General features: G+C 50.2%; 1 protein-coding gene across 1 annotated transcript in view; it reads right to left on the reverse strand.

Moving 5' to 3' along the window:
• The window catches only part of LOC140207349 (thrombospondin-3-like), a 96,593-nt gene that overhangs the window by 10,564 nt on the left and 70,224 nt on the right, over positions 1-15,805 (reverse strand). Inside the window, exons 20-25 of the mRNA XM_072275902.1 lie at positions 12,697-12,856; positions 12,374-12,492; positions 10,388-10,440; positions 6,571-6,764; positions 2,735-2,913; positions 1,718-1,797 (exon numbers count right to left, since the gene is read on the reverse strand). Coding sequence (XP_072132003.1) covers positions 1,718-1,797; positions 2,735-2,913; positions 6,571-6,764; positions 10,388-10,440; positions 12,374-12,492; positions 12,697-12,856 — 785 coding nt within the window. The remainder of the gene's footprint in view (positions 1-1,717; positions 1,798-2,734; positions 2,914-6,570; positions 6,765-10,387; positions 10,441-12,373; positions 12,493-12,696; positions 12,857-15,805) is intronic.

The following is a 15,805-nucleotide window of genomic DNA, read 5'->3' on the forward strand; positions in this document are numbered from 1 at the left end:
GAGAATCTGTGGAATTTTTTGTCACAGGCAGCTATGGAGGCCAAGTCTTTATGTATATTTAAGCCAGAGGTTGATAGATTCTTGATTGGTCAGGGTATTGATACAGGGAGAAGTCAGGAAATTAGGGCTGAGAGGGAAATTGGATCAGCCATGGTAAACTATCGGAGCAGGCTTGATAGGCCAAATGGCCTAATTCTGTTCCTTTATCTTATGGTCTGAGGGGAGAGGGGAGAGAGAGTGATTGATTCTGCAAATGCTGGAAAAACAGAGTAAAACGCACAAAGTACTGGAGGAACTCAGCAAGTCAGGCAGCATTTATGGAGAGGAATAAACAGTCAACGTTTTGGACTGAAACCCTTCATCAGGACGAAGAAGGATGAAGCAAGAGTGGAGACAGAATGGGGAATACAGAAAGAGGGAAGGGAGAGGCAGGGAGAAATTATCGGAAGTTGGAGAAATGACGCTCATGCCTTCGGATTGGAATGGAATGACTTGTCAGTGTAAAAATGGGAAATAGAATTAAAACCAGTGGCCATTGAGATGCTCAACATTAGTCCAAGATTGTCACAACTGACAATAATCTGTTCCTATGTCCCCCACACTGACTGAGTCACAGAGTTTGGCCTGATTTCCCACACCCTCAAAATGACAGTGAAGGAAGGGAATTGGACAGTACGCAAGTTAAACAGAGTGAAGCTCCCTCTGCACTGTCCCATCACACACTCCCGGGGTCAGACACAGAGTGAAGCTCCCTCCACACTGTCCCATCACACACTCCCGGGGTCAGACACAGAGTGAAGCTCCCTCCACACTGTCCCACCACACACTCCCGGGGTCAGACACAGAGTGAAGCTCCCTCTACACCGTCCTATCACACACTCCCGGGGTCAGACACAGAGTGAAGCTCCCTCTACACTGTCCCATAACACACTCCTGGGGTCAGACACAGAGTGAAGCTCCCTCCACACCGTCCCATCATACACTCCCGGGGTCAGACACAGAGTGAAGCTCCCTCTGCACTGTCCCATAACGTACTCCCGGGGTCAGACACAGAGTGAATCTCCCTCCACACCGTCCCATCACACACTCCTGGGGTCAGACACAGAGTGAAGCTCCCTCCACACCGTCCCATCATACACTCCCGGGGTCAGACACAGAGTGAAGCTCCCTCTGCACTGTCCATAACGTACTCCCGGGGTCAGACACAGAGTGAATCTCCCTCCACACCGTCCCATCACACACTCCTGGGGTCAGACACAGAGTGAAGCTCCCTCTACACTGTCCCATCACACACTCCCGGGGTCAGACACAGAGTGAATCTCCCTCCACACTGTCCCATCACACACTCCCGGGGTCAGACACAGAGTGAATCTCCCTCCACACCGTCCCATCACACACTCCCGGGGTCAGACACAGAGTGAAGCTCCCTCCGCACTGTCCCATCACACACTCCCGGGGTCAGACACAGAGTGAAGCTCCCTCTACACTGTCCCATAACGTACTCCCGGGGTCAGACACAGAGTGAATCTCCCCCTACACCGTCCCATCACACACTCCCGGGGTCAGACACAGAGTGAAGCTCCCTCTACACCATCCCATCACACACTCCCGGGATATGAGAAGTCTGTATTGCCTTTATGTGGGCCCATATCTAGGGGACATTTACCAGTAAATGCTGAGTAGAGACAGAACAATGGTTGACACTACTCTAGCTGACCCCAGACACTTCAGAAATTGTTGCAACTCACCAACGGCTAACCCAGGGTCACTGTTCATCGTCTGGACGATCTCCATTCCCTGTCACACAAATGGAGAGAAATGAGGGTCACAGAGCAACAAATCAGATGTGCTGGCTGCTTCGAGGGGCAGTGGACAGCACTGCACAACAGTCGAGTCCTGGAGAGCTGAGCTCCAATACAAACTGGAGGGGGTTCAGACAGCAGTGGTTCAACCCACGGATACCACACAGCTCTACACCCCCCACAGTATAGTGCTCCCTCCTCATCACCTCTCACACAGTCCAGCACTCTCTCAGCGACCTTCCCACAGCACGATGCTCCCTCCTCACCGCCCCTCCCACAGTGCTCCCTCCTCACCGCCCCTCCCACAGTGCTCCCTCCTCACCGCCCCTCCCACAGTGCTCCCTCCTCACCGCCCCCCCCACAGTGCTCCCTCCTCACCGCCCCTCCCACAGTGCTCCCTCCTCACCGCCCCCCCACAGTGCTCCCTCACCGCCCCCCCAGTGCTCCCTCCTCACCGCCTCCTCAGTGTTCCCTCCTCACCGCCCCTCCCACAGTGCTCCCTCACCGCCCCTCCCACAGTGCTCCCTCCTCACCGCCCCTCCCACAGCACGATGCTCCCTCCTCACCGCCCCTCCCACAGTGCTCCCTCCTCACCACTCCCCCCCCAGTGCTCCCTCCTCACCACCCCCCTCACAGTGCTCCCTCCTCACCGCCCCTCCCACAGTGCTCCCTCACCGCCCCCCCCACAGTGCACCCTCCTCACCGCCCCCCTCACAGTGCTCCCTCCTCACCGCACCCCCCATAGTGTTCTCTCCTCACCGCCCCCCTCACAGTGCTCCCTCCTCACCGCCCCTCCCACAGCTCTCTCTCCTCACTGCCCTGTCGGTCACAGCCTTTGTCTTAAGACGTGTGTATATTCACAGGACACAACCAGAAACAGCTGAGTAGAGACGGAGGCCCACAAATGCGGCAGGCCGGGGGCTTGGATTCACCTGGTTCAGGACTACCCAGTTGGGATCAATCTGCGCGTCACCCTCCGGGTCCAGGACGACTGTCTGATAGGCTCGGAAGTCAGTGAGGGTGACCTCGGCACTCTCAGGACACACATCAAACTCATCGAACACTGTGTCGTTGTCAAAGTCGTCCTCACAGACGTCACCAACCCCGTCACCTGGAGCAAAGCAACATCCAAATGACAGACTGGCCCCCTGCTGCCCACCTGGCCCACCGTCACCTCCTTCCACCCCCCACGCTCTCACTCCCAAACTAGATGTCCCAATTCCCCTCTTCAGCCCCAGTGGGGGAATGCCTCTGACCAGCCGCGCTCTCTTCTCACTGCCACCATTGGACAGGAGGTACAGGAGCCTCAGGACCCACACCACCAGGTTCAGGAACAGCTATCACCCCTCAACCACCAGGCTCCTGTACCAGCGAGATAACTTCACTCGCAACTCTGAGCGGAGTTAACAACTCATTGTCTTAGTATCTTCCCATTTCACAGTTTGCTTTGCACATGGGCTGTTTGTCAGCCTTTGTCTGTTGGTGTGGAGAGGGGGGGTTAGTTTTGTTATAATGCCTGTCGTGTTGTATGTTGACTGCAGGTTGCTCTGCTGAACATTGTGAGCACGCTATATTAGTGCCAGAACATGTGGTGACACTTGTGGGCTGCCCCCAGCACATCCTCGGACTGTGCGGTTGTTAACACAAATGACACATTTCACTGTCTGTTTCGATGTACATGTGACAAATAAAGCTAATCTTAAATCTTGAAGACTTGTGTAGTTTTTTGTTATTGCTGTCGTATTTTTCCCTGAAAATTAACTGCATGGTAACGTACACTCAGTGGCCACTTTATTAGGTATGCCTGCTCGTTAATGCAAATATTTAATCAGCCAATCGCGTGGCAGTGACTCGATGCACAAAAGCACGCAGACATGGCCAAGGGGTTCAACTGTTATTCAGACCAAACACCAGAATGGGGAGGAAATGTGACTTTGACCGTGGGATTTTCACGCACACAGTCTCTTAGAGTTTACAGAGAAGGGGGAGAGTAACAAAAACATCCAGTGAGCGGCAGTTCTGCGGGTGGAAACAGAAATGAGAGAGGGGCCAGAGGAGAACAGGGAGACTGGTTCAAGCCAACAGGAACTCAGGTAACCTCACGTTACAACGGTGGTGTGCAGAAGAGCATCTCTGAACGCACAACACACTGAACCTTGGAGTGGATGGGCCACAGCAGGTAAGGACCACGAACATACACCCAGTGGGGGACCTTATCAGGTAAAGCAGGTGCACAATGACATGGCCACTGTGTGTATTCGTGATTTGATAATAAATTTGAACTTCGTGTGAAGTTCTGCCATTTAGGGTCCTATTGCCTCATTAAGGAGCCCCATCACCCAGGACATGCCCTCTTCTCATCGGTACCATCGAGGAAGAGACACAGGACACACACTCAATGATTCAGGAACAGCTTCTTCCCCTCTGCCATCAGCATTCTGAATGGACAATTAATCCACGTACACTACCTCACTATTTAAGCTACTTACTTAAATTTTTTTAATGTATTTCTTATTGTAATTTACAGTTTTATTTGGTATTGTACTGTATTGCTGCCACAACACAACACATTCCACGACACACGCCAGTGAAGTGAAACCTAATTCTGATGGCCACCAAACTTTGAGTGGTTAAGCCAGAGACCAAAATCCCAAAACCAACAGTGTCTGTATTGACCCCGGACACAAGATATGTGACAAAGGTAACCGATTTATTATTGTCATGGGATGAGATACAGTTTTTTTGTGTGCCTTCCAGACAGATCTTTGTGACCCAGGCAGCGAAAACGGGAAAACAATAGCAGAACGCAGAACAGAGTGTCGCAGTCACAGAGAAGGAGCAGCGCAGGCCGAAAATTAAGGTGCAAGGACCGTGGAGAGATAGACTGGAAGATGATGAGTCCACCTTTATCGTACAAGAAGTCAGTTCAGTAGTCTGGGCCAGAAGCTGCCCTTGAACTTGGTGTGACATGTCTTTAAGCTTTTGTACCTGCTGCCCGATGGGAGGTGGGAGAAAACAGAATGTTTGGGGGTGGGGTGATTATGCAGACTGCTTTCCTGAGACAGTAGGGAGTGTAGAAAGCATCAGTGGAAGGTGCTCTGTACACAGACTGAGCTAAGTCTACCAGTGTATAGAACCAAAAGCTGTTGCACTGGGGTAGTTCCACTCTTGTGACCTCCAGAGCCTCAGGTCCAGTGGTACAAACGAGCGTCACAAACTGGGGTCTTCCTTGGTTGCAGTGGATGACTTTGGCGTCTCCTGTGCCTCGTCACGCCCTTCGCTCTCCGCAGAGCCGCCTTCCCGGCCGTTCGACCTCACCCACCCCATCCGCCGGAGCCAACTTCGCGTGCTGGGACCGGAGCGTCCCTGACTCACCGGGGTACGAGGCCGCCAGCGACCGTCACCTGGTGTAACCCACCTGACGAAGCGGTGTACTGCAGCACGGCCGCCATGACATACAAACAGCTGCTTGGAGCCACAGGCGAGAGCTGTGTGTCTGGTGGGGCCCGAAGGTGAGTGAGCAGTCCCAGAATGGATACAAGACTAGCCCCTTCACCAGGGATCCTACCCCTCCCTGGACTCAGAGAATTTTATTCATGTACTGAGATACAATGTGGAACAGACCCTTCCGTGTGTGCAGACTAAATAACTACAAATGTAAGCAGAGTCATCCGTTGTGCTTTTTTACCTGTATATGTATTCATAAAGTTTCTTTCTGATGTAAAAAGCCCCATACTGACTAACCCTCTCCCCACGTTCAGCCCCTGTTCCCCAGAACCTCATCTCACCTGTTCACTGTGCAAACAGAGTCAGGCAGAAATCAGACCTATTATCTTCTTTTCGAAGAAAAGCTGTGCTGGTGTTGGAGAGGGTTCAGAGCATGACCCCAGGAATGAAAGGGTTAATGTATCAGCAGCGTTTGAAGGTTCTGGGCCTGTACTCGCTAGATTTTGGAAGAATGAGAGGGGGATCTCACTGAAACCTATTGAATATTGAAAGGCCTGGATAGAGTGGATGTGGAGATGTTTCCTATGGTGGGAGAGTTTCAGACCAGAGGGCACAGCCTCAGAATAGAGGGGTGTCCATTTCAAACAGAGATGAGGAGGAATTTCTTTCGCCAGAGGGAGGTGAATCAGTGGAATTCATTGCTACAGACGGCTTTGGAGGCCAAGTCATTGGGTGTATTTAAGGCAGAGGTTGATAGGTTCCTGATTAGTCAGGGCATCAAAGGTTACGGGAAGAAGGCAGGCGAATGGAGTTGAGAGGAATCAGAAGTCAGCCATGATGGAATGCAGAACAGACTCAATGGGCCGAGTGGCCTAATTCTACTCTTGGTCTCAATACCACTTGATGTATGTGGTGAAATTTGTTGTTAAGTGACAGCAGCACAGTGCAATTCATAAAAATTACTTTAAATTATGATAAGAATACATGAAATAAATAATGCAAAAAGAAAGAGAAATAATGAGGTAGTCTTCATGGGTTCATATTCCATTCAGAAATCTGATGGCAGCGGGCAGGGACGAGGCTGTTCCTAACACTTCCCATCCCAGCCACGCCACTGACTATCTCGCGCTCACCACACCCCCGCAAAGTCCACCCCACCCCTTCCTGGACACCATCCGCTCCCCACATCTCCAGCCCCTCTCCTGCTCACTTGAAATAAGACTGCCCCCACCCCAGACTTTGTCCCACTGCTGACCCCTCCCTGAAGCTTGCCCTCCCCCCTTCCACCCAGTGCTGGGAGGTGCCGGCCTCGGCCACTGACCATCAGAGTCCTTCTGGTTGGGATTGACGATAAGACGGCAGTTGTCGGCCCCCGACAGTCCATAGTCGGGAATTCCGTCGTTGTCGTCGTCCTCGTCGCACTCGTCACCCAGGCCGTCGTTGTCCGAGTCCAGCTGGGAGCTGTTGGGAGTCTCCGGACAGTTGTCCTTGGAGTCCTGGTGCCCGTCGCCGTCGCTGTGAGGCAAAACGGAGAGTCAGCAGAATGTGGAGAGGCTGCGCCCAGGCGCTGGGGTGGCAGAGGGGAGAGGCTGTCACGCAGTGGAGGCCAGGCCTCAAAACCCACCCCGGGCAAATCTCCACTGAATCAGCACGGTAACAGACCCAAAAACTTCACCCTGTCCAATTACACCCACGTGGCCAATTAACCCCTACGTCTTTGGACTGTGGGAGGAAACTGGAGCACCCGGAGGAAACCCACGCAGACAAGGGGAGAACGTACAGACAGCGGTGGGAGGTGAACCCGGGTCACTGGTACTGTGTTACCGTTACGCCAACCGCTATGGTACCACGTCGCCCCTAATAACTTTACCTCCCATGCTGATGTACTGCGACGAGGAGCCTGCGCTGCCTCTTGGTGCTGCTCCCTGTACAATCATGGCACAGTGGCTCAGGGCTAGCGTGACACTTTACACCACCGGCAACCGCAATCAGGGGTCAATTCCCGCCGCTGCCTCGTAAGCATGCCTCCACCACTTGCACTGGCAGCCCGTGCCACACTCACACCTCCCTCTGAGTGAAGAAGCTCCCCCCCCACCTCAGGTTCCTTTTAAATATGTCACCTTTCACCCTTAACCCATGATCTCTAGTTCTAGTCTCACCCAAACATCCTGACTGTCCCTTGAACGGAAGATCCTACAGAAGGTTCTGGGAAGAGCCTGGTCCATCACCGGCAGAGCCCTCCCCACCACCGGGCACATGTAGAAGAAACGTTGTCGCAGGAGAGCGACATCCATCATCCGGGACCCCCACCACCCAGGACGTGCCCTCTTCTCACCGCTGCCAGCAGGAACCACAGGGCCCACACCACCAGGTTCAGGAACAGTTACTACCCCCTCAATCAGCAGGCTCTTCAACCAAAGGGAACAACTTCACTCACCCCCCACACTGAACTGTTCCCACAAACCAGGGATTCACTTTCAAGGACTCTTCATCTCATTTTCTTGATATTTATTGCTTACTTATTTATTATTATTTCTGTCTTTTTGTATTTGCATGGTATGTTGTCTTTTGCACACTGGTTATCTGCCCTGTTGGTGTGATCTTTCATTGATTCTATCACGGTTACTGGATTTATTGAGTATGCCCGTGTAAGGGTTTCTTCTTTTATGTTACTGCTAAGGTGAATAAAATGGCTTCTCTGTACTGTTAACTGCTGAGACAGTGGTTCTCTATAGCTGTATGTTTGGGTTATAATTAGTGATAACGGGACTTGTTAACCAATTGGGACAGATACTATTCCTTCTGTCTGTGTGAAAGCTGTTAGTTTGAGCGGGGGCTTGAGGGAGAAGGCGCGAGGAGGATGAAGAGAGAAGGCGTGGCTTGAGGAGACGGTTGCCGGACTGGCTGGGCCTGGGCTCGGGGTGGGAGCCCAGGGGTTAATGACCAGCGAAGGAGGATCAGCGAAAGAGAATCAGTGAGCTCCACCGTTTGTGCACTGGACATGTTTATGAGATTATTGGCGCCTTTTATTTGTTTTCCTTTTCTTTTGTTTCTCTACTAACCCCATACTTCAATATAAAATCTTAATCGTTTAACCGCACATCGTGGACTGAAAGTTATTTCGGGGTGCTGATGTTACACAGGGGACACAACACGCAGCACCACCCAAACTTGATTACCCAGTTTGGCGGGGCCGAAGGCTGCTCCCCCCAGATGGAAGCGAGCTGAGTGAGCCTGAGGCTTACCAGGGGGCTACACCCGCAAAAAAATGAATCTTAGGGTTGTATATGGTGACATATATGTGCTTTAATAATAACTTTACTTTGAACTTTGAATTTACCCTATTTATACCACTATTGTGTACCTCTATCCAATCTCCTCTCAATATTCTTCCTTCCAGGGAATGAAGTCCGAACCTATTCAATCTCTCCCTGGAACACGGGTCCCCAGAACACCTGGCAACTTCCATGTAAATTTTCCTTGTACGCTTTCAATCCTAGTTACATTTTTCCTGTAGGTAGGAAAGATGTAAACTACAGACAATACTCCAAATCAGGCCTCACCAACGATTTATACAACATCAAAATACAACTTGCCATACTCCTCATGGAGACACAAGTCCCTAGAGATGCTGGACTCTGGAGTAACCGTTGTCTGAGGCTCTCAAAACCCTCAATTTATCTTCCTCTTCTTAAGATACCCTCAATGCTCTGCCTTTGTCCAGGGGATCATATGCACCTCAATATTAAGTGACCACCCTCTAAGTGTGTAACAGGGCCCCTTGCTAATTAAGCTTATTAATCTTTCCTGTACCTTTCCAGAATGTAGACCAGTACATCCAGGAGGTACGAGAGGAAAAGAGAACACAGAATAGAGAGTTATAGTTAGAGAGAAAGTGCAATGCCTGTAGAGAATAAGAACAACTCATAGCGACCGATGACCTCACCCACCGCCATGGTAACGTAGCAGTTAGTGCGACGCTATTACAGGTTGGGGTGCCGGAGTTTGGAATTCAATCTCTGTTAGAAGTTTGTACTGTCTCCCCATAGAACGTGTGGGTTTCCCCCGGGTGCTCCAGTTTCCTCCCACATTCCAAAGACGTACGGATTAGTAGATTAATTGGTCATTGTAAATTCTCCTGTGATTAGGCTAGGTTAAGTCGGTGGGCTGCTGGGTGGCGCGGTTCGAGGGGCCGAGAGGGCCTGTAACACACTGTATCTCTAATAAAAATGATGAAAAAAAACACACCTTTGGGATGTGTATAGAAAAAAACTCACTTGTGCCTGTGACGCTAGTGCAGGTAAGTCTTTCGTCACACCTGTGCGTGCACGGGTGGTCAGTGCAACATTTTACAGTACCAGCGATCAGCGATCAGGGTTTGATTCCTGTCACTGTCTGGAAGCGGTCTGTATGTTCCCCCCACCCCCCCCATGACCGTATGGATTTCCACCCAGTGATCCGCTTTCCTCCCACATTCCAAAGACTCATGGCCCGGGGTTTGTGAGTTGTGGGCACGTTTTGTTGGTGGAGACGCTTGCCGGCTGCCCCCAGCACATCCTCGGACTGTGCTGGTTCACTGTACGCTTTGATGTCCATGAGACAAAGCAAGCTAACTTGTGCTCGAGACACCCAGGAGGAGTCCCACTCGGTCACAGGGGCCAGAAGCCAAGGTCAGGATCACGGAACATAGGACAGCACAGAACAGGCCATTCAGCCCACAACGCTGTGCTGACTTTTTAACCTATGAAAGCTTACCTCCCACGTAGCCCCTCCGGTTTTCTTCCCTACGTGTGCCTGTCCAAAAGGACGCTGGAGTTGAGAAGCAGAGTTACGAAGCATTGCCTCAGGGTCTCAAGGGAAGGGGCATGAAAGAGCTGCTCCGTTACAGAGAGGAATCTTTGGGTGGGGGGGGGGGTCACTGGGCCTGTGACTGACGGCTGAGAACTGTCAGCAGGTTTGAACTCCTCGGCTGTAGGGTAGGGGCTATCAGCAGGGTGCATCAGGCAGGCCTCACCTCCAGACAAAGGCGGACAGCCATCACTAGCATAAACCTGCCCACGTCGCCACCCTGGGACCTCTGGGGGGGGGGGGAGAATGTACCCACGCTCAAAGCAACGAGTTCACTGTCACCAACCTACCTGTCCTGATTATTGTCACATGCGTCGCCAACAAGGTCGTCATCTGCGTCCGTCTAGAGCAAACACAAACACAGGCAGCAGCCATCCTGTTAAAATCACAGACGGAAACAGGCCATTCGGCCCAGAGTATCCAAACTGTCCACTGTACCATCAACTGGCCCATGGCCATCTTCTCACAGGCCCCAATGGACAGAAAGTACAAGAGCAAGGAGACCCATTCCACCAGCTCCAAGGACAGCCCACTGAAAGAGGACTGGGGCAGATTGGGGAACGGCAAAGAAGTGGCAGATGGAAAATAGTGAAGGGAAGTGTATCGTTATGCTCTTTGATAGAAGGAACAAAGCTGTGGACTAAATGAGGAGAAAATTCAAAAATCAGAGATGCAAAGGGACTTGGGGGTTCTCGTGCAAGATTCCCCAAAGGTTAACTTGCAGGAAAGCAAATGCAATGTTAGCATTCATTTCCAGAGGACTAGATTATTATAAAAAGTGAGGCTGCAATGCTGAGGCTTTAGAAGATACTGGTCAGATGACCCCATTTGGAGCACTGAGGGCAGTTTTGTGTCCCATGTCTATGAAAAGACCTGCCAGTGCTGGAGTGAGTCCAGACGAGAATGATCCCAGGAAAGAAAGGGATAACAGATTAGAGGCATTTGATGGTTCTGTCATCGTATTTGCTGGAGTTTAGAAGAATGGGGAGGGGGAGAGGGGGGGAAGGATCTTATTCAGTGATATTAAATGGAGCCTGGTGGAATCTCATTGAAACCTATTGAATATTGAAAGGCCTAGATGGAGTGGATGTGGAGAGGATGTTTCCTATAGTGGATGAGTGGACCAGGATCAGAAAAGAGGGATGTTCATTCAGAATGGGGATTTTCTTTAGCCAGAGGGTGGTGAATCTGTGGAATTCATTGCCACAGACGGCCGTGGAGGTCAACTCATTGGGTATATTTAAGGTGGCGGTTGATAGATTCTTGATTAATCAGGGCATCAAAGGTTACAGGGAGAAGAAAGGAGAATAGGGTTGAGCGGGATAATAAATCAGCCATGATGGAATGGCAGGGCAGACTTGATGGGCTGAATGGGCTCATTCTGCTCCTATGTCTTATGGTCTTTAAACAGCTACTTCCCTTCAACCACTCAGTCCTTTAGTTAACCAGCAGAACCCTCACATCTATAGCTCAGCAACACAATGGCCACTTTGATCATTGCACACAAAATGGTGCAGAAACTCGCAGGTCGAGCAACATCTAGTCTATCTGCGTACGTGTGTATGCTTGAATGGCAATAAATTTGAAGTCGGAAAACTCTCCCTTGTTCAACCTTTCCCCACAGGCTCTGCTACTGCTTACGTGGTGGGGGGAGGGAGGGTTGATGTCTTCACTGCTGCTTGTGCGTGGGGGAGAGAGATCTTTGGGGTTCTGACGTTATTCTCTCATTCATTCTTTGGGTTTTTCCTGCTTTGTGGATGTCTGTGTAGAATGAGAATTACAGGTTGTATACTATATATATTCTCTGATATATATATATGTGGATGTCTGTGAAGAATAAGAATTACAGGTTGTATACTATATATATTCTTTATTTATATGTCTGTGAAGAGTAAGAATTTCAGGTTGTATACTGTATACATTCACTGATCCATTGGGACACTGAAATACACAAACTACAACCATCCCACAACTTTAGAGCGATGGAATTGTTCCACCACCACCCGTGACCAGAGTGGGATACTGCCCTCCACGTGTTCTCCGAGGGCGCTGTGTGACTGTGACCAGGTGGGTCTCCGATCTACCAGCAGAACAGGCGGAGATGAGCACTGTCACATTAATAACAGAGGGTCCAGCCCGGGAGTACAGAAGTTTCCTGAGGGGTGAGGATAGAGCTGAATGCTGGCCCAGAGACTGGGTCAGCCCCTCTCGACCCCCACCCCCAAACAAACCCTTGGGGAGAGTCGGTGTGTATTCAGGGAGGAATGGGTTCGCACCTGGGTGGGGTTGCTCAATTCAGGGCAGCTGTCACACGCGTCCCCGACTCCGTCCTCGTCCCGGTCCGTCTGCAGAGGGTTCGGGACAGCGCCGCAATTGTCCAAGCTGTTGGGAATTCCTGGAAAAGTGAGGCAAGAAATGAGTGTGTGAGGACGAGACGTGAGTGTGGGGAACAGGTCTGTGGGGGACGAGACGGGTGTGAGAGGGACGGGTGTGTGATGAGACAGGCGTGTGGGGGACGGGACGGGAGTGCGGGGGACGGGACGGGAGTGCGGGGGATGAGACGGGACGAGTCAGTGAGCTGTTGGGAAACTCCACCCACCATCTCCATCGATATCATTGTCACAAGCGTCACCCTCCCCATTGCTGTCCGTGTCTCTCTGACTGTTGTTGGGAACGTTGGGACAGTTGTCACAGGCATCCCCGAAAGAATCCGTGTCGGAATTCTGCTGGTCCTTGTTGTGGACCAGTCGGCAGTTGTCCTAGGAAGACAAAAAGGCAGTAGTTAATGTACAGCTCAGCCTGGGGTCCATGACCCCCTGCTCTGCGTCCAAGAGGCACCTCCCTAGGAGCCTCATCTCCATGGCCCAGTCTTCACATTCTCAAATCCGCTGGAAGGTTCACCAAGCCAAGGTCCACAAACTTCGACCACAAGATGGTGGACGCTGCCTCAAGAGGACAAGGATCTCCACCGTCTGGGCCAGGCCATCTTCTCACGGCTCCCACAGGGCAGGGGCTACAGAAGCCTTTAGTCCCACACCACCAGGTTCAAGAACAGCAACTTCCCTTCAACCACTCGGTTCCTGACCCGACCGGCACAACCCCAATCACCAGTTTAAGACCAGTTTAAGACTAGGCTTGTACTCGTTGGAATTTAGAAGATTGAAGGGGGATCTGATTGAAACGTATAAAATCCTAAAGGGATTGGACAGGCTAGATGCAGGAAGATTGTTCCCAATGTTGGGGAAGTCCAGAACAAGGGGTCACAGTTTGAGGATAAAGGGGAAGCCTTTTAGGACTGAGATTAGGAAAAACTTCTTCACACAGAGAGTGGTGAATCTGTGGAATTCTCTGCCACAGGAAAGAGTTGAGGCCAGTTCATTGGCTATATTTAAGAGGGAGTTAGATATGGCCCTTGTGGCTACAGGGATCAGGGAGTATGGGGGGAAGGCTGGTGCAGGTTTCTGAGTTGGATGATCAGCCATGATCATACTGAATGGCGGTGCAGGCTCGAAGGGCTGAATGGCCTACTCCTGCACCTATTTTCTATGTTTATTACGTCCACTCAGTCTGAAACATTGACTGTTTATTCCCCTGCATAGACCTATCTCCTCCAGCATTTTGTGTGTGTTGACTAGAGTGGTCACAGAGTTGCTAAACCGTGGAGATTAGGGGTTGTGCCAGGTGGTTCAATGGTCGAAGGGAAGTCTCTGTTCCTGACCGTGGTGGTGTGGGGCTTCAGACTCCTGTACCTCCTGTCCGATCGAAGCCGCAAGAAGATGGCTTGGCCTGGACGGTGGGGACTTCGATCATCGACGCTGCTTTCTTCAGGTGCCATCTCCTGTAGACAGAACGTAGAACAGCACAGTCCAGGATCAGGCCCTCTGGCCCACAAAGTTGTGCCAAAACAATTAAATTAATAATCAAATGGCCAACTAAATTAACTTCTGCCTACACAATGTCCATATGCTTCCATCTTCCTCACATTCATGTGTCTATATGAAGATCTCTTACATGTCCCTAATGTATCTGGCTCTACCACCACCCCAGACTGTACATTCCAGGCACCCCCACTCCCTGTGTGAAAAACGTGCCCCCCCATGTCTCCTTTGAAATACCCCCCCCTCACCTTAAATACATGCTCTCTGGTATTAGACATTTCAACCCTTGGAAACAGATATCGTCTGTCTAATCTATCTGTGCCTCTCAGTCTTATAAACCTCCCTTCAGCCTCTGTCACTTAAAAACAACCCAAATTTATTTATTGATTTAATGAGATACAGCGCGGAACACGCCCCTCTGGCCCTTCGAGCCACACCACCCGCCAACGCCCAATTTAACTCGAGCCTAATCACAGGATGATTTACAATGACCAATTAATCTACCAACCAACATGCCTTTGGACTGTGGGAGGAAACCCACGCATTCCACAATTCTTACAGACAGTGCCAGAATTGAACTCCAAACTCTGACGCCCTAAGCTGTGACAGCATCGCGATAGCCGCTACAGTCCAACTCATTACATCACATGCTTTCTAACCCAGGCAACAGCCTGGCAAGCCTCTTTCACGCCCTCTCCCAGCACCACGACGTCCTCCCTACAGTGGGGTGACCAGAACTGTAAGCAACACTCCAGATGTGACCTAACTCGAGTTTTATAAAGCTGCAATCTAATTTCTTGACTTTTGAACTCAGTGCCTCGAATAATAAAGGCAAGCAGGCCACAAGCCTTCCTAACCACCCCGTCAACCTGTGTGGCCACTTCCCATGATGTACTGGGTCAAGACCATTACTCTCTACAGTTCTTTGTTGCTACATAAACACCCTGTATTTATTGTTACACAGTGGATTCCGATTAATTGGACCATCAGATAATCAGGCCAGCTGCTTATTTGGGACAACTCTTAAAGAACAAAAACTAATCCAGAAAATAGCTGAGATTCCCTTTGGTTATTTGGGGCACTATGCCACTTAATTGGGGCAGGAGACCGATGTCGAAAAGTTTCTAACGTGCATAAATCGCGTCCTCTTATGTGGATGTCGGACACCCCCACAATGCTGAGAGAGTACAGTTCTTAAACAGCATCAGTTGCACGTCCTTGTGTTCAAAAAGCAGCGATTTTTGTCATTGATCACTGGAGAGAAATAAGCAATTAGACAATTCGCAACTCTTTCGCTCACTGCAGTTTCAATCATTCAGGTTTGGAGATGCCAGAAATGGCCAGGAGTGAAAAAATGAAACAATTTCACTCCTTCAACAAATTAGGAACTATGAAAAATTTGAAGGTATCAACATCATCTTGAATGTTATAATGAAAATGAAGATTTGGAGGGTGCAATCTTCGATAGTATTGTATGAAGGCAGTCATTGTATGACATGGTCAATCAAAAGAACACAGCATATTAATTCCTCCATCAATAACTATTAGCAAGGAATACACAGTTGTATAGTACTGTATTAGTATTGATAGTGTTAAAATTTTTTTGTGTTTTATTTAAATACATTACTTGTTACTCAGTTAAACAGTAGTTTATCTTTTTTTATATACCTTTTTAACAATTTCCATGAAACTTCGGCTAATTGGGGCAGCTGCTTAATTGAGTCAAAGGCCCTGAGATGACCCAGTTATCTGGAACCGACTGTATACGGTGACATACACTCAGTGGCCATTTTATTAGGTACATCTGAACACCTGCTCGTTAATGCAAAT

This window comes from Mobula birostris, chromosome 2, assembly GCF_030028105.1.
Source record: "Mobula birostris isolate sMobBir1 chromosome 2, sMobBir1.hap1, whole genome shotgun sequence".
In the NCBI taxonomy this organism is placed as follows: Eukaryota; Metazoa; Chordata; class Chondrichthyes; order Myliobatiformes; family Myliobatidae; genus Mobula; species Mobula birostris.